This window comes from Heliangelus exortis, chromosome 2, assembly GCF_036169615.1.
Source record: "Heliangelus exortis chromosome 2, bHelExo1.hap1, whole genome shotgun sequence".
NCBI lineage: Eukaryota > Metazoa > Chordata > Aves > Apodiformes > Trochilidae > Heliangelus > Heliangelus exortis.
Window position 1 is genome coordinate 118644927 of NC_092423.1, and position 19417 is coordinate 118664343.

Here is a 19417-nt window from a genome sequence, read left to right on the forward strand (position 1 = left end):
TGACATTGTTGAAACCCTGAGGTCACTTCTGGCTGTCACCAGCCATGCCCACAGGCATGGCTGTGCCACCTCCACAGTGGTGGCATCTGGAGCCAAGCTGCCAAATGCCAGCTCACCTAGAAACAAAATGAACTTTCTAGCCCTTCTGGTAGCGAAGATAACCTTGAAAATGTGAAAAGAGTGTAATCTGATGCTTCAGTAAGACTGGAAAGAGCTTGAAACAAAGACTGATAGATGTGAACTGCCCCAGCCATCTCTCTCTGGGCCCCATGGACTCAGCATTTCTGTGGTCGTACAGCCTGGCGTTTTTCCAAGATTCCACAGAATCTCGCATGTTTGCTGCAAAATTCATTATTTTGCTGCAGCCAGGTGCTGGATGTTTTTTGGTTTGGTTTTTCCACCCCCACCCCCACCCCTGCTTTTTGTTGCTGAAACCAGCTCCTTGCTCCAAGTCTTTCCATTAGCAGAAGTTTGAGGTGAATTTCCAGCGCGAGCGCCATTTTCTGCTACCATGGCACAGGGTAAGGAGGAGCTCGGTGTCCAGCAAGAAGCAGGGAGGAGAAAAAAAGTTGGAAGTATGCAGCCAGGCTGCCCAGAGAGCTGACCAAAAGCTGAGGTTTGGGGGCTGCAGGGGGAATTGGAGAAGATTAACTGCTGAAGCAGACCACGAGCACCTCCTTTCTTGGCTCATTGGGCACACACTGTTTGGATCTAACTTGACTGCTGAGGGCCTCAGAGTCTTTGCTGTGTTTTCCAGATGGACAAAGTTCATCATCAAAAGCACTCAATGCTGAAAATACTTCTTGGTGCATGATTCTGCAATAGGAATTTCCAACTATGAGCCTGGACAGGGTAGGAATGAAAAATATTTTAGCTAACATTGCTACCAAGGAGAGACTGATGAGGAAGAAATACTCCCCCAAAATATTCCCAGAGGGTACAGTAATTGCTGAAAACATGCTCATATTTATTTGTGAAAACTTCCTTGTGCTGAATCTTGCAAATGAATAAGTAAAATATGCATTTTTAAAAAATCAGCACTCAAATTAAAAGAAATAAAATAGCTGCTTACCTCTACGATGCCCTTTTGGAACTTTTAAAAATGTTGTTATCCAGGTACCTCTAATCCAGATGTATATATACCTCAGCCACATCACACCAGAATCTTCCAATTATCAGTGTTTGTATCTTGAGGGTTTCTAGAGCAACACATTCATGCCAATGCCACCTTTGGGACTGATAGAAATTCAGCCTACCACAAATGTAAGCCACAATCACCTTATATTAATTTTTTGAGATCAATTTGGTATAAGAGGTAATGTGACCCATTTGCAGTTTCCTTACAGTCAGAATTCTTCTGCTATCAAAACTGACTTTTTCATTTCAATACTATTTAAAACAAGATGTGTTTGTTGTGGTTTGGTTTTGTTATTTTTCATCAGGTAGGTGTCAGCAGGGGGACTCATTGCAAGTGACTGGAAGGCAGAAAAAACTCATCGGGATGGAAAAAATCAGGGTTTAAATATATATCAGGTGTAAATATGTTGCCTACTTATTAGCCCTGCAGATTTCAGTAGCAAGCCAAATACTATCACTTTGTTGGGTTTTGCTCCAAAGTCAATCAAAGGAAGAGGTATGGAGATGAGCAGCATGACATTTTGACAGTCTTTGAGTTGAAACAACCCAGTCACTGAGGCATCCCAGTTGTACAAACTTAAAATAGAATGGACTATTGCAGTTGGACAGGACCTACAACAATCATCTCATCCAACTGCCTGACCAATTCAGGGATGGCTGAAAGTAAAAGCATGTTATTAAGGGAATTGTCCAAATGCCTCTTAAACACTGAGAGGCTTGGCACATTGACCACCTCTCTAGGAAGCCTGTTCCAGTGGCTGACCACCCTCTTGGTAAAGAAATGCTTCCTCGTGTCCAATCTAAATCTCCCCTGATGTAGCTTTGAAACATTCCCATGAGTCCTATCACTGGATATCAGGGAGAAGAGCTCAGAACCTCCCTCTCCATGTCCTCTTCTCAGAAAGCTGTAGAGAACAATGAAATTGCCCCTCAGCCTCCTTTTCCCCAAACTAGACAAGCCTCTCCTCAGCCACTCCTCAAGAGACATTCCTTCCAGCCCTTTCACCAGCTTTATTGTTCTCCTCTGAAACCATCACTACCTTCACATCCTCCTAAAACTGTGGGACTGAGAACTGCACACAGCCTCAAGATGAGGCCAAACCAGTGCTGAATAGAGCAAGATGATCACCTCTTTTGAGTAGCTGTGTGCTGTGTTTGATGCATCCCAGGATGGGATTTGCCCTCTTGGCTGCCAGGGCACGTGGCTGACTCACATTGAGCCTGATGTCACCAGCACCCCAGGTCCCTTTCTGCAGGGCAGCTCTACAGCTGCTCCTCTCCCAATCTATACCTGTGCCCAGCATCACTCTGTCCTAGATGCAGGATTCAGCATATGGACTTGTGGAATTTCATCCCATTAATCATTGTCAAATGCTCTAATCTATCCAGATCCCTCTGCAAGGCCTCTTGTCTTTCAAGAGTCAACAGCATCTCCCTGCTTATCACTGAGATCTCCTCTTCACTGACAAATTGGGCTGAAATCAACAACTAATTTATAAATAGAGATGCAAATTAAAAATGACCCATAGCTTATAAAGATTCCAAAACTCTTGTTTTAGCTTGAAAAAATGCAACCAGAACATCTTTAATGTATATCACTAGCAAACAAGCTTCAAAGCCTTTTTTGGTCTTGGAAAGAAAGACACTGAACATTGCTGCCTTTTACAGGCAATAAACTGATATCCTCTGAGTATCCAGTCTCACATGTGTGCTATGCTTCCTTCTCAGGCACTCAGTAAAAGAAAGGCAGGGGCATATATAGCATCCAGGTCTGTTCCTACAGAACATGAACCAAACATATGACAGTACCATGATCATTTCCCAAGGTGATTAAAGTGTTTAGATGCTAAGGTCCTCCCTCAGCTCAATGAACATGCCAGAGAGCAGAAATTACCCAACTAGACTTATTATGGTATCCTCTGTGCATGTTGACACTGATGGGCTGCATTACCATGTGGCTGAGAAGAAAAAAAAGGCAAAGTACCTATTCCTCTGTTCTCCTTCCTCTGCTATAATTTTTTCACCATCCTTTGTCCTCTTCCTTTATTGTCCATCTAGCTCCATTTCCTAAAATATTATATACCTTCAACTCCTAGCTGCTGAATAAAGCTCCTCCCTTACTCACATGTACATGAAACAAATTGCTGCCTCAACATAGGCTGCACTGGCCAGGTCCAAAATTAAAGTACATTTCAACTGGTGTTTGTAGGAAAGCTCTGCTCTTTTCCTACGGACTACCACCAGGTTTTAGGAGTCACTAGACCTGTTTGGGACCTTAAATCCCAAAGAGCTTTTGTTTTCTGTGTTCCAATTGTAGAGTGTTAATCTAGCCTTCACCCTCTCTTTCTTTCTTGTATTCACAGAAACAAAGCAGAATAAACAAAACCAGTGTCCATGCCATCTTCTTTATTTTCACTGAGACTATTTTGCTTTCCAACTACAGCTTTTAAGAAAACTCTGTGTTGGTCAGCTGGCTGTTGGAATTGCAGCAGCCTGTCCAATGATTAATTAATTAAAGAAAGGGTTAAATTACAGAATCTGATTCACCAGTTTACTACCCCAGTTTCAAACCTATCCATTGACACAGCAATCAGAAGAGTCCCACCCCACAGTGGCACTTCTGCCCTGTGTCATATCCCACTGGGCTGCCCAGTCCTTGCTGCTACAGAAGCCCAAATCCTTGTTGATGCTGCAAGTGTATTCAGCAGTTTCTGGTTTAGATTTTGATAATCCTGATAGCGTCCATGACTACCACCCACTTGGGTAATGTGAAGGGAAATTCTGAGCAGATGAACTGTTTGACAGGCTCTCTGGACAAAGTGGTGAAAAGAAGGAATGGAATGAATAACCCCAACAGGAGTGCTGGTGGTGCCAAGCCGTGAACAAATATTTCCCTTAATACTCCTTATGTTAAGTGACAGTTACATTTGTTATTACATAAAGCTCCAGAATACGATTACTTGATACAAACCCACTGCAGTACACGAAGCCCAGGCTATGCTGGGCATACAGAAAAGCAGCATTGCAGTGGGAGCCACTGAAAATCCCAATGGCACCAGGGAAAGGCTTTTCCTGCACAGAGGAAAGTCTGATCCCAAACACAGCAAGGACTGGGCTTGGATGGTGCTGAAAGCTCTGGGACTACAACTGGAAAGAGGACCATCCCTGTTTAGCACCAGTCAGTAACCATGGCCACCCCTTTTCTCTCGGAGTGAATTGGTCCCTTTCACACATTGCTGTAGCAGCAATGGATAAATACCCAAAAGTACACATAGAGACAGGCTGTGGAACAAATGAACACTGGAAAAGAATCAAAGCCATACGGCTGCAGACAGTAAAAATGACACTAGGCAAGAAGTGTAACAAAAACACACAACGCAATAGGAGTATTATTGAGTAACTCAGTTCTTTCTGTTGCTATGTGAGAAACTAATACAAGCATCAGGAAAACTGCCTGTACAAGGGGAAGAGTGAGTGATGACAGAAAATATTGTCAAATGTAGAAAATAAGCAAACCAGGAAAAATGTAGGAAACAAATCCAATCAGACTTACTAAACAGTAGGTTTGGGGTCTATTTCACAACTGGTAAAATAAAAAAGGCAACTTCAACATGCACCACTTCTGTTAAAACAATCCAGAATAAAAACATTTATGTAGCATTTTGATGTTCACTGAGTGTCAAGAATGATACCACAAACTAACAAATCCATAACACACATTTATCACTTGACTGTGCATAAGATAGTTATTTTTTAAAATTATTATAATGTCTGATACTTTGCAAAATTTCTTACTCTTGTGACTTTATAAACAGGCATTTATAAGAAACGACAATGGTGATAAAGGTTATTTTTTAAGAAACACAAGCTCCTCCCAGAAGCAATACTTGTATATATTCTCACAGGCAAAGCAAAGTACCTTCAAATAATGGGATGAAAATCCCTCGCAGTTCAAAATGTTAAAAATATAAATGCAGTAAACCAAATATCTCTTAGAGAAAGCAACAACCATCATTTTGTAATACAAATCAGTGAAGGCAAATATATTTAAATCTCTACTTATTTTCCATAGCTTTAGCACAAGCCTCCACCTCCCAATGAATTCCATCATTCACTGCTTCCAATCACTAGAAGTGCGTGTAGCATTCTAAAACTTCCCAGCCATTCAGATGCAACAAAAATAATTACCACTTTCAAAGCTGTAATTTATTTTATTTTTTTTTTTTCTCCTCAGGACTGACAAGTTGTTTACTTACAGACTTCCCATTTATTCCCTGGGGGTTTTCCATTGAAGATTTCTTCCCAGTTATATATGGGCTATTAGATCCCGTGAGGCTCAGACTGTCCTAGTGCACACACACACACCTGTGGAAAAGACAGCACCACATTGCCATATTAATTTTGCTGGCGTGAAACGAAGAGCTGATCTTTACATCTGCAACTCTCCATTCACTAACAAGTATTCACAAGTTGGGAGCAGTAATCTTTGAATGACTTGAATTAATCTTGAAAATAAATACATAGCTGAGCTGTTTATTGCAAATCCACACGAGGCAAAAGCAGGCAGCGAGAGCCCCGTTGTGCGCGCTGTCGGCAGGCGAATAAAAAGCAGCCAGAAACTCTTCCACCACTGCTATTTTTGTGCCAACAACCCATCTTTTTTTTTTTTTTTTTTTTTTTTTTGTAAAGTTCAGCCTCTCCCTGATATCTATCAGTGTCAATTTTACTTTAATGCTAAGAGGAAATAATAACAAAGAAATATGATTGTAGATTGAGCCAGGATAAAAAAGAAAATCCACGAAGTTTTCAAGACGTTGCCCTGAAGCGAAAGATATTCTTATACTAAATCTCTTCAAGTTTACATTAGGTCACAGTCTTAGCCCTTCTAAATTAACAATATGGGATGCTTTGTGTTCTCTCACCTTTGGAAATGGTGTTCTTTGATGTTAAAAATAACAGTGAAGCACTGAGATGAATTAACAGAGGCTTACCCCCACAAACAGACATCAATTAAAAATTTGGTTTCCTTACAGAGACAATTTTTCTTTAGAACAAAATGCTGTGATCTACTTAAAATTTAAAATTAATCATGCAAGTAATTCAAACAAATCCAACTAAAATCCTCACTAGAAAAACTGGCTTTTTTTTTTTTTTATAACATGGGGAAAATGCAGTTTGCTAGAGAATAATAAAAGTGTAAAACTGATTTTTTAAAGTGTATATATATGTATATGCATATGCATATGGACAGAGATACCTTATACACACAGAAGTATGATTAGCACTTTGCTTATTGGTAACAAGAGAAGATCCAGTGGTCTGAAGATATTCAATTTGTCCTAAAATCACTCTGTGTAAGAAACATGTATATTTTAGGCTCAGGATCAAAAATTCTTATTCTGCATCTTTCTACCTGAATGGGATTCTTGCAAGGGAAACCAAAAAATCCCTTCAGGGCCAGTTGTTCCATGCACAATAAATCCACACTAGACACCACTCATTACACGCTCTCAGCTACTTCTATAAAATCTAAACATTAAGAAAGTGTTAACAGGTCCACTCCACACCCTAAGGAAGATGCTAATAGGAACCATGCTTCTGTAATGCATCCACTCCTTTATTTCTGTTTCACAATTGAGAGATCAAATCCAGCCCTGCTCCTGCTGAGAACAATGGCCAATCTGAAATATTTCTCTGGGTTTGGTGCTCATATTTGTTCTGACAGCAGATTATAGGTTAGAAAATGATTCAAGGCTTTAAAAAGTGACAATTAAAGTTAGGGAGGGGAAGGGCAAGAATTTCTCCTAACTCAAAAAAAAAAAATAGCAAAGAGCAGAAGAATACAGTTCTCTCACAATGACCCACTACTAAGCAATGACTGACATCTGTTTCAAAAAACTCTTTTATTGCAAAATTCAATAAATGGAAAAACCACACAAGCTGAAAGTCTGCCACTTCAGCAAGGGAATAAAATGAAGGCTTTTCTAATGGAAAAATATTCAGAAGTCAATTGATGTAATGCTGGTATGTGGATGACCTGACAGCTTTTCAGATCAGCAGTGCTCTCTTTACTAATGGAAAGAAAATTTTACCAAGACTGGTAATCATCTACATTTGAAAAGCATTTTCTATTAAAGCCCATAAGGAAAAAGCATATATGTTTTAGTGTATACCATAGTTCAACCATAATTAGGTGACCTAGCTTGCAGAAACTGCTGCAGCAAACATTTTCTCTCTTTGGGGGAGGTTCCGATAACACACCAGTGTCACAAGAGCCCACTACTGCCTATTCTGCTCTGACATATTCTCCCCTCCAAGTCACTGCAAAAGAGATTTAAGAAAAGGTCCTATATATATACACACACACACACACACTAGTAGAGGCACAGACTTGTCTTTCTCAGCACACACCAGAGACCTTTGGCAGCAGAATCAAGCTAGAAGTAACATGAGGGCTACAGAACAGCTGATTTACAGCGTCATTAAGTAATCTTAATTTGGAAAAATGCAACTTTAAAAAAAGAGAGACTTAATTATCCTTATTATAATTGTCATCCTAGGTTATTTTTAACTTTTAGTAAAGCTTTATGAAAACTAATTAAATTCCCTGGAGTTGCTAGCATATCAAAAATTACATCTACATTACACGGAGTATCTATTACAGAGAAGTTGTTATATGCAAAATATGCCATTGAATATGAGGGAAAATGCCTCAAATTATTGACAAAGACAGGATCTAAATTGAAGGGAAGTCATGAAAGTACTTATCCCCTTTTATTTGTCTCTACTACTTCTGAAGTCATTTGCTTTGTTAAATACTATTAAAAACATGATGTCCACCAGCTAAAGAAGTACCATGTAGCAGGCACGGTACCCTTTTCCAAACAGCTATTACCATTTTAAAGGGAAATAAAAAAAAACCACACAACCAAACAAAAACCCACAAAGAGTAAAGAGGTACAGAAAGTGATTTGGGGGAGGATTTTATTCCCTTCTTTCTGAAATGTTACCCAACACTCTGCAATTTTCCCTGCACACATGGACCTGAGCATGGGTGGTTGCCAACCTCTCCCCAGACAGGCACCGGAGGTGGCCAGGAGCTTTCCTAAGCTCCTTGTTGTGTCAGCCCCTGTCTGAGCACCCACCTGAAAACCTGACAAAAGCCAGGAGTGGACTGCACAGGAAGCAGATGTTAAATGCACTCAGTGACACTGTAATAATCTCTTAGGGCTGGAAGGTACCAGACAGCACTGAACCTAAGGGTGATCAAAAAGCAGCTGGCGTAGTTGATCCTCAGCTCTTAGAGACACCAACATTTAAGGACAAGGAATCTGATTTCTTATGTTTGCTGAGCTGTTTTGCATTTCCCATGTAAACCCTACTCTGCCACCAACAGATGTATCTCAAGAGCTGTCCCAGGGCTTCTAAAACATCCGTTCAGCTGCAGCAACCCCCATAAAAGTTTGCCATGATCAAAACCAGCAGAAACACAACAATACTTTGGGCTACCTTCCCCTTTCCATCACCAGGGAGAAGGGATTAAACCTTTTTTCCTGTTCCTGTACCACCAGTAAATCCATTCTAACTTATGGCCTCCTGGCTGACTACACCATTGCAACGTCTCCAAGAAAAGGTCATGTTTAGTGTATTGGTGGATACTGCTTTGCTCTTTTATGGTTTTATTTTTTTAGAAGAGGGGAAAAAAAAAAAGTTTGCTAGACTGATTTTCTTACAACACCGAGACAAAATTGAATCTCCCCAAACCATAGGCTAGAAGACAAAAAAAAAAAACAAACCACCACACATAAAATCCACACATGCTTTATCATTTGGTAAGGAAAGAAAGAAAGAAGTTATGAGGCTGGACGAGAGGGTCTCTGTTTAAACATGTAGATGATAACGTGTGATATTTCACGGTTAATGTCTGGGAACTTGATGGTTTTCATTTTAGGTGCTATACTTGGGTAATTTCCCTGTTAGCACTTGGTAAAGACTCACAACATTCACTCCATTCCCAGGTAGGTCTCTCGTTCCCCACCTCCTGCTTCCTTTTAAGGTGTTAAATTTGGCAGATAACCTGGGTAGCATTTAGAAAACAATTATTTCCAAATGCTAGGGAAGAAACTTGCCAAGTTTAACAGCTAAAAACCAAAAAAAGAAAAGAAAAAAAAAAAAAGAGGAAAGAAATAAAACAGAAGAGAGAAAGATATTTTTAAGAAATGTAAATTTAGTTGGGATCTTTCAGCAGCTTTATAAGCAATTAATTCAGCACTCCAACTGAAGACCACCTCTGATTCAGCCTGCCTTCCAGTGAGCCTCAGGGACACCCATACAAAGGATTAAGTGCCCAGATGTGTAGGACCTGACATGCACATCTGCTGGAAGGCAGCCCCACCAAATGCAGCGCAGACCCTGCCCTAAACACAGACTCTGGGCCAACTCCAGACCCCCCTGTGGGTGAGCAGCCTGTAGGTAACACACCCTGCACAACAGCATGGGAGCTAAGTCACCATCTCTGCAGCCCCATAAATGTTCATCTCAACAAACAGACCTTTTTTTTGCCAATACTGTTGACCAGAAATGCATGGAGTGTCAGGACTTAGGGCTGCAGTAAACCTGTGGGGAAGAGGGATGAAAAACTTTAGTTTTAGTTGTTTATTAGTAAACTTTCCTTTATAAATACAGAATGAGCACTCCAATGTCCTGGACTGGCATGTGTAAAACCCATGACAGTTAATCATAGAATTGTTTTGGTGGGAAAAGACCTTTAAAATCATCAAGTCCAACCATCACCCTCACTGTAATGTATAGGTCAGCACCAAAGTAATCTCATTCTTTTTAAGTCACTAATATCAATGAAACATCTAGACTTTTTTTAATTTGCTTTCGGGCAATCTCTTCTAACTTTAAAATAAAGAGAAAAAAAGCACTTAAAAATTAAATTACCTTGTTTTCTTAATATTTTTCATCTCATTGAAAACTAACATTTCCAGTAAAGAAACATGAGGTCTCATCTACCTTCACAGAAATTTGTGAAGGGCCAGATTAAGAGAAGTGACACAAGAGCACAAGGAAGAAAGAAAGTCAGAATAAAGGCCTATAAACACAGAGAACACAGCACAAGCAAATTACATTAATGACAGCCTGGGCAGTACATCAGTACTACATTTTGAGTCTTGATAGTATTTATAAAATTACCAAAACACTGTAAGCTTAAGCATTTCTTGAAGAAGCCACCTGACAATGTGACACAAGTTTGTGTCACATTTCTCCCATATATGATTAAGTCTAACAAGAAAAAAGGGATGCTGAGAACACAAGGACCATGGCAGTCGTTCAGACCAACAATCCCCCTGGTGCTGTCTCAAACAACAGCCATGACTGGTCACAGAAGAGCTAGAACAGAACCTGCATTTGCCATTTCCCCAATATTTTCTCAGTTTCCTACTATTTCTGCTCAGAGGATTTCCTGAGCCTGGTGGAGTTCATCTGGCTAGCAGCCTCAGTATAGGTTTCTCAAATACTAGTTCATATTCTTCTTGAATCTATGTAAACTTCTTGGATTCCTAAGAGTTCTGAATATTCACTCAGGAGAAAGGGGATGTCATTACTGAGCACTGAAAAAAATTTCTTGAAATTACTTTTGATGCTGAGATCTCATTGCTGAACAATGAGAGCCAGCTCAGTGCCCATAACTTCCCACACACAGCCACAACTACTTTGCCCAGGGTCTGACAGTTCACATTTATCTGCAGAATTTCATCTATCATTTTATTGGTTAGTGTCTTGTCTCATCAAGGTCCTTGTGAGATTCTTCATATTCTGCTTTCATTGCTATTTACCTCATTCTCCAGGTTGGTCATGAAACGTTTGCTTCCATTCAAGTGGAAACAGCCTAGAAAAAGTATTGTGTCTGACTAGCACAATTCTCCAAACTAAGCTATTGGAGAGGAATAACAGAGTAGCAAAAAAAATCCCACCCAAAGAAATTTAACAAAGACAAAAAATGTTGGCATGTGTATCAAGGAATGGGAATCAACTGGCTGCTAATTTCAGCAAGACCAGGAGAGCTCTTTGATCACCTAAGGGGGGAAGAGTGTCACTCAAATACAAAGAAGCCTCTCCTGAGGTGGAGAAAGAATTCTGACAGGGTAGTCACCAAAACTCCCAGAGTACCTGGGAAGGGCAAAGTTTTAAGACTGGGGACTGCCACAAACGAGGTTAAGTTTGCCATTATTTTCACAAGTTCCAAACTGGAATACAAGTGGTTCAGAAACCATCCTAATGAAGTCTTTGTGTTGTTTCTTTAATCTACCATGCTCAGGAATGGCTTAAGTCATGAACAGGAATAAGGCCTTGGTGAGTACCTCCACCAGGTACCAAATCTGGTGCCAGCAATGGTTGGAGTGCCCTGTCCATCTCCCTTGGGTGCTTCTGACCCAGCAAGAGGCCTTGCTTAGGAAGCTACACAAAGACCCAAAGTGGGAGACACACACACATATATAATTTTAAAGCTATAACATTATTCTAAAAGCAGAGCTCTCACAAGATCATATTTTTCATTGAATGGTAAATACACATAAAGTCAAGCTGTGAAACAATTTCAATTTATACTGGCAACTTGCTTGCCAGATATTTTTTTTTAATTACTTAAAAATTAATATGTTAAAGCTACCCAGTGGAATCAACTTTATTTCTATCTGAAATGTAGGTTGAAACTGTTCAACAAAGAACAGTGCTAACAGTTTAGGACAGGAAATAAAAATGTTTTTAAGGTGAAAACATTCGGGAAACTTATGGTTTAAAAGATTAATAAAAATTACTATTTACAAGAATCAAGGCGATTAAATAGCTTTGCTCTTAGAATTTTATGGGATCTTTGTTATCAGAGAGTGGCAAGAATCTCTACTTTCCCTGGTTTTATTGATTTATCACCAACAAAGAGACTCAAGAGTGAATGCAGCAGCCAATTCGTTCATTGTGAGTTCTTCGAGTGATACATCCATTTTCTGCTTTTTATGTGTCAAATCCACTACAAAAGGTGAGGAGGCTCAGAGATTATTATTATAATTATCTACTAGATAAGTGTCATGTTTAATAAAGAATATGAAATACATACAAGAAAAATGAGCTATATGCAACTGAAATAATTAGCTCAGGAAAGACATGAGAGATGCTTTACAAACAAAGTTCACTTTCAACCTGTGTGGTTCTGTACAGCATTTCTAATGAGTAATAATTATGCATGTGCTCTAGGAAGCCTTTCTACACCTATTATAAATTTAGATTAAATGTCAGGCATTATGTATTATTTTACATGGGCTTTTAAAGTAGTTTGTAAAATATCTGCAGTCTATAAAAGTTTGTGGCCCGATAACAAATAACTGTACTGCTTTTGCTAATTATAATTAACACAAGTCACATGTAAAGGTTTCCAGACTTGCACAGAGCAATCACCAGTCATTTCCCTCTAGATGAAATAATTTTTTGTTTTAATCAGTTTTTTAAGTTTATTCATGTTTTTTTAATAAATCGGATATATTTGAAATTATAGCAACAATTCAAGCCTCAGTTTCCCCCAGGCTAGTAAAAACATTCAAGAAAGAAACACCACCAGCAGTATTTTCAGCAGGGGAAATACTTTCTCCTCTCTACCCCAGAGAGGAGGAAAATATACCCAAACAGGATGGGTTAGCAAAAGCATGGTTGTAGGGGAGTCATCCTGGCTATGGAAAGCTAACACTTCAGCTGGGAAACTCAAAGGCCAAACACAGCACTTCCCAGTGCCAGGGGACCTGAGGTTAGGATGGGAGGAGGCATCGTGCTCTGTGAGAAACACCAAATTGCCTCTGGACCCATCATCCTGCATTTGGAAGCAGAGTAGCTGCTCTCCTGTGGCACAGAGCCACAGCTCCTGTGTTTCTCTGTGAATGGCACTTCCAGTGCTGAAGCTGGAACAGGCACCACGGGTCAACTGAACGTGTGTACCAGTGGCCTTCCCCACACCTTCATCAGTCAAGCTGAGGATGCTGCTTTCTTACTGACCTGCCATAGAGTGTGAAAGCTTTCCTCGCTCAAGGTCAACCAAAATTTCCTTTGGTAAGTCACAACATGCACAGAGTGCCAGCAGCATCTTATTTGTGCAATCTTTACCACGGATCAATCCATATTCTTCAACTACAAATACGCCTCATCATGCAGTAAGGGTACCCACCAGCAGTAGGTGTGAGCCTCACTAGTTGGTAGGTGAAAATCTAATTAGTCTAATTTCTTAATTTGGATTAATCTGTGAGAATGGAAAAAAGAAAGTCCTTTTTTTTTTTTTTTTTTTTTTTTTTCCCACTTTTAATCTCTGTTAAAATTCCAAGTAAAAGAGAATGAATGGACTAAGAAAATCATTAGGCTCTATCAGTGAACTATCAAAGCTGCAAATGTGAGGTCCAGTGGGAAATTTCAAGGATCCACATCAACTTAAGCATCTACAGCCATTTACAGTTATTTATTTCTTTGTTTATACTGCAAACACCCTTATGAATGATAGTAAGTATCCAGCTGCACCTTTAGTCACCTAAATACTTTTGGAAATCAGACCCATGGTGACCAGAAATACCAACAATTTGCTAGCTGAACATTAATTTTAAAACATAAATTATCCTGTATTCACCTAGCAATGATGCCAGCTTTCCTTTAGGTTTCTTTGCTAAACCCTCAAGCTCTTGACTCTTGGGGAACCATCCCCAAGATGCCTGGATCCCTGCAGGGCCCTTCCCACTCCAAGTGGTTCAAGGGAGGAGGCACTGGATAGGACCTCTCTTCTCTAGCCAGCAGTCACTGTTTATGAAACCAAAACCTCACCAATAAATCTTTGCCAAATTTGGACAATTGGTGTGAATATTACAGGGGAGGAGAAGGAAATTATTGTAAGAGCATTTATAGGGCTCTCAGTTCCTTAGAGAACAATGCAAAAAAACATTTTAAAATGCTGGTTGATTCAACTTTGTCACATCTCTTGCTTGACAGATGACATTCTTTTCCTCTGATTTCTGCCAGACTGTGTTTTAATGAAAAAATAATTCAATGGCTCATTATTTTTAACAAAATAAAAACTGAAAACTTAAGGATTGGGAACCTTGATAAATACGCTGTGCTTGCACAACTACATAAAGATGCATTATGTTTCTTTGTTAGCAAAACCCACACCCAGTTTAGTCAAATATGAGTTTTTAGTTTTAGTTCTTCGTGTCTCCAAGCTGTATGCACCAATGAGGATTCATTTTATACACACCTATGAAAAAACCAAAACACACAGGTGCAAAATACAATCAGAATTACTTAAGCCATTAAAGCAACCTGTCCTCTAGCAACAGTAACACATTATTATTATCCTAATACTCTTGCAATCTTTTTCACCATCATACTCAATATAAAGCTGTAATTATGATTATCTGTTGCTGGCTATATTAATACATTAGTGTGAAAAACATAACAAACAATAGTTTTTATCCGTATCACATTATTTTTCAGGTTTTTATAAAAGATGAATTATTGTTTCATTTAGCAAAGAAAGTTATAACTGAGCTATAATGAATAGTATTTCATAATAAAGGAGAAAATAAAGACTGTACTACCCGTATTCAGAACATAATGTTTCACATCCCATTGAGCACTGTATAACCTAAAAGCTAAACCCCAAAATTTTATTCACATCAAACTATGTAATCCACTTCAATATCCAGATGACAAAGAACTCAAGCTCTTCTCTTTATTTTCAAGAGAAAATAAAATTCAGAAATATCAGGAATTAGGCCAATTGCCTTAAGTGGCAATAGGTGACTCACTATGGAAACAGCACAGGAAGGACAAGAGAAACAACTTCAAATTGAAAAAGCTTTTTAAAGCACATGAAGCACCCAGCTGTGGCCTCCTTGATTTGTAAGGGCTTTACACACAATTTCCATTCTTATAAATAAAAAGAGCTTTCTCCTAACTCACTCCATTAGAAGAGAAGCTGCAAAAATGCAGACCTACCTCACAGGGTGGGAGTTCACCCCTGTGATTTTTCCTGGCAGCCTGGCATGGCAGGGGCCCTGGGAGCACTGGGGTTGGGGTGGGGGTGTTTACTGCTTGCTCTGCCCACACACTCACCCTCTGCCTGGGGCTTCCCTGGGGTACGGGCAGGAGCTGTCCCCCAGGTCACCCAAGAGCTGCCCCTGCAGGTACCTCTGCCATGGAGCCATGAGGCAGCTGTCACACCATCAAATCTGGGCAAAGCTTGCATGGTCTCTAAGTTGTGCCAGGGGAGGTTTAGGTTGGACATTAGAAAGAATTTCTTTACTGAGAGGGTGATCAAGCATTGGAATGGGCTGCCCAGGGAAGTGGTGGATTCTCCATCTCTGGAGATATTTAAAAAGAGACTGGATGTGGCACTCAGTGCCATGGTCTGGTAACTGCAGAGGTAGTGGATCAAGGGTTGGACTTGATGATCTCTGAGGTCCTTTCCAACTCAGCCAATTCTATGATTCTGTGATTCTATGACTGATCCACAGAAGTCTTTCTATGGTAGCCTGACCTGTAGCACAGGACTTGATGGGCAATTCACATTTTTCTTTCCCTGGCCATGCAGTAGGATTAGCACTCTGAAGCAGAGTGAGAAGAGATGCCGTGTCACAAACAGATTTAAAAAAAGAGAGGTGAAACAGCATTAAAATGTCCAGATATTTGAGAAACCATTATGATATATCAGATTAAACAGTCAAAGATAGTAAGTGAAAATTAAAGGAAGGGAAAAACTCAAATCTCTTTCTTAATACAATTTAACCTCCTAAATAGCTTCCTCTCTCTAAATCTAGAAGGAAAAGCTATTTTGTGCAACTATATTTATGGATTCTATAATTAAGTAATTGCAGAAACGGGAAAAATAACTTGACATTTTTCTAAATACACATGAGGTAGGAGGCCCTCAGTTTCCAGCTGACTTGAAGAAACTGTTTCTATGACCTTAGAAGACTTGATAATTCTCCTGCCAGAAGGCTCTCTCTTACCTTGCCCACAGTAGATGGATTCTTAGTGCTAGAACAGAACCATAAACAAGTAATAGAGTTGCTTACTTTCACCTTTCTCTTCCTACTCTTATGATATTTTGGTTTACATGGGAAGACACAGCTAATGAAGAAAATTAGAAATGAAACATCAGGCCTGGAATAAGTAAGACAGCTACTGGGACGCAGTGCCTTAATTTTGATTTAGATGGGTTGTAAACACGTCGATGCTCTGACAAATTCTACAATTCTAAAGTTTGCTGAACCATTCATAAAGACTAATCTATGGATTTTAAAATTTTGCTCAAGGATGCAGATGCTTGTAGTTCACCTTACACTGATGTCCATGATAGAATAAGATGTTTGCAAGACAAAGACCTACAGAGGGGGGTAGAAACATACCCACACCATCTTTTAGAAGATATGCCAGCTACCTCTGTGAGCTGCAGTCCCCAATTAGGGGCACTTCCATACTTCTTGCCTTCTGCCTCTGATATTCTGGTGCAGACAGATACCTGCCCCATAACTACTCTGTGATCCTACAACCACTCTCATTATGGTTCATGCTTAAACAGCTTTTGGCAGAGAACAAGCAGCTCTAATCTGGAAATTGTTTCATGGGGACTTTCCACACACCACATTCTCCTTTCAAAGACCTTCTCACGGCACTGAATGGATGATTTATCTTCTTACAACCATATTTTTATTTTAAAAGGCTATGGGAAGTGTGAGACTTCAAACATAGCAACTGCCCAGTGCTGCTGTTCATATGCATTTTGTTACAGCAAGGGTACCTATGAAAGTGTTTTGCTACTAAAAGTGAATGTCAACTACTCTTCTCCTTGCAATTTAAATGTAACACAATGTTCTTTAGAGCCATAGAAAAATAAAGGGGGGGCAGGGGGGGAAAGCCTAATAATGTATTCTAATAATTGAAGAAAACTCTGCCTTTGTGATAGAAAAAAAACAAAAAAAAACAAACACAAAAAACAAAAAACAAAACCCAACAAAAAAAACAAAAACAAAAAAAAAAAAAAACACCACCAAAAAAACCCCGCAGCTGCCTCTTTAATCACAGCAGAAAAAAGTAAGCTTTGCCTCCATCAACACCGACAAAAACAATCTCGTAACTAGCCATATCCAACAATCCTTCCGAAGGACTTAGGTGACGGCGGGGAAACTAAGCCGCCCCCGAAGGCGAGTTGAGAGGAGGGACACCTGTGGGTGCACCCCCCCTCCCCCCCACACCTCCGCCTCCCTGCCGCCAATGCTCAGCACTCTCCTCGTCCCCAGGAAGGTGCTGGGATGCGCGCAGAGGGGAGGGGTGGGTAAAGGCGAGCATCCTTCCTTCTCTCCTGCCTTTCCCTGCCCCCCTGGAGGCAGGCAGCCAGGAGGCTCCCGGCGGGACCGTGCCCGAGGCACCGGGCAGCGCAGGGTGGGATGCGGTGGGATCGTGGCCGGTGCCCCCGGCATCGGCCGCCTGTCCCCGTCTGTCGGAAAAGGAGGAGCTGCCCCCTCCTCGCTGGGGGCCTGGACACCTCCTCTAACACTTGCCGTGCTTACAGCCGGCAGGCCCCAGGAGAAGAGGTGACGGCAGAGTGGCTCGTAGAAGCACGCACAGGTTTTTACCCACCGCCACAAACCCTCGCATTCCGCGCAGCCAGCATTACGAGGTCCCCGCGGACGCGCCGCACAGCCCGGTAACATCCCCCCCACACACCCCGGCCGAATTAATCTCTGCCGCCCCTTTCCCTTCCTTCCCACCCCCCGGAGCTCCACAGCACTCGCCCCTCCCTCCTTCCCCTAAGCTCAGCACCGCTGCGCGCCCGCGTAGCCATCCTCGGCTGCGCAGCGCCCGGGGCTGCGCCGGAGCGTGCCGCCCGCCCCCCGCCGCCCACACGTGTCCGGTTCCCCGAGCCGCGCCGGCTCCGGGGGGCGGGCAGCCGCGGCTCCGCTCCGCACCGCTCCGCACGGCTCAGCGCACTTACTCCGCGGGGCCTCCGGGGCGGCGGCGCGGGCCCGGCGGCTCCCCAGGAGCGGCGCCCGGCGGTAAATTGCGAGGGGCGCGGAGCCGCGCTGAGCGGGGAGGGGTTTCGGGGAGGCGGCGGCGAGGAAACTTCCCCGGAGCGGCTCGACCGACAGACCGACCGCCTCCGCCTCCTCCTCCTCCTCCTGCCGCCGCCACCGCCTCGCCCGCCGGCAGCACCGCGCCTGCCCGGCCCCGCTGCCCCCACGATCGGCTCGCCGGGACACACCGAGAGTACCGCCGGCCTCCCCTCCTCCCCCACCTCTTCTCCGCCTTTTCCCTTTTTTTTTTTTTTTTTTTTAATTATTATTTTTAAGAAGGAAGGTATTAGAGAGGGAAGGATGGGCCCTGAGGGCTGCCGGCTTCCTGCAGGGCTGCCGGCTTCCTGTAGGGCTGCAGGGTCGTAAGGGATGGCTGCAGATTTTATTACCCACCCCACCCCCCCCCCAAAGCCGTCTGGCATCATCTCCGTCTTCTTGACAGCGCGGGGGCTACGGGACGGGCAGTCGAGAAGGTACCTGCAGCATCCCCGGGCCACGGGGCGTTATCTGACACCACGCTTCACCGCACTGGGAAATCCAGCGCTGCCCTTGATGGAGAAGGCAGGGAATGAGTCAAGGTATCGAGAACAGCATAGAAACACTGCTCTGGGACAAGCTGGGCTACGTGTACAGCAGCTGACCCCACCGACCTCGGATTATCAAAAAAAAAAAAGAGACCTTGTGCACCCCTCCTCATTACCTAGGAAGAGAGAAATAATGGCTTTGATTCCTTGTGTCTTACACCTCAGGTATGAAGTCGGTGTGAAACAGTGCTAGAGCATTCTCTTTGCTTGTCCATCCTGGAAGTATGAACTTAGACCCTGCATGAAGCATGGAGCATGAAGCACTGGCATCTGAGTCTAATGTAAATTATTGTCCCACTTAATTTGGCGGGCTGGTCCCCAAGAAAGGAGCACGCCTGCTCATTTTTCCTTTATCTGTACTACAAAGATTAACACCACAGTGCAGACCTCCACCTGTCAATTGTCCTTAAACCAGAAGGTGTGTTCCCCTGGGCAGGCAAAATAAAAACCCAAAAAGTTACCACTGCTTCAAGCTCTCCTATTTATTTCAGACCCTTCTTTATCTCCAGTATGTACTTTTCTGCTCCTTTTCCAGCTCTTCACAGGATGCCAATTTCAGAAAGAGCAAAACATCTCTGCCTTTAGAGAAAT

At 42.0% G+C, this 19417-nt stretch overlaps 1 protein-coding gene across 5 annotated transcripts in view; it reads right to left on the minus strand.

The window, feature by feature from the left end:
- Nucleotides 1–5497, minus strand: part of EYA1 (EYA transcriptional coactivator and phosphatase 1) — a 151831-nt gene extending 146334 nt beyond the window's left edge. For all 5 annotated transcript variants that reach the window (XM_071737770.1, XM_071737769.1, XM_071737768.1 and 2 more), the window contains exon 1: nt 5394–5497. In XM_071737770.1, the coding sequence (XP_071593871.1) occupies nt 5394–5426 (33 nt within the window). In that variant the 5' untranslated portion in view covers nt 5427–5497. The remainder of the gene's footprint in view (nt 1–5393) is intronic.
- Between the last annotated feature and the right edge of the window lie 13920 nt (nt 5498–19417).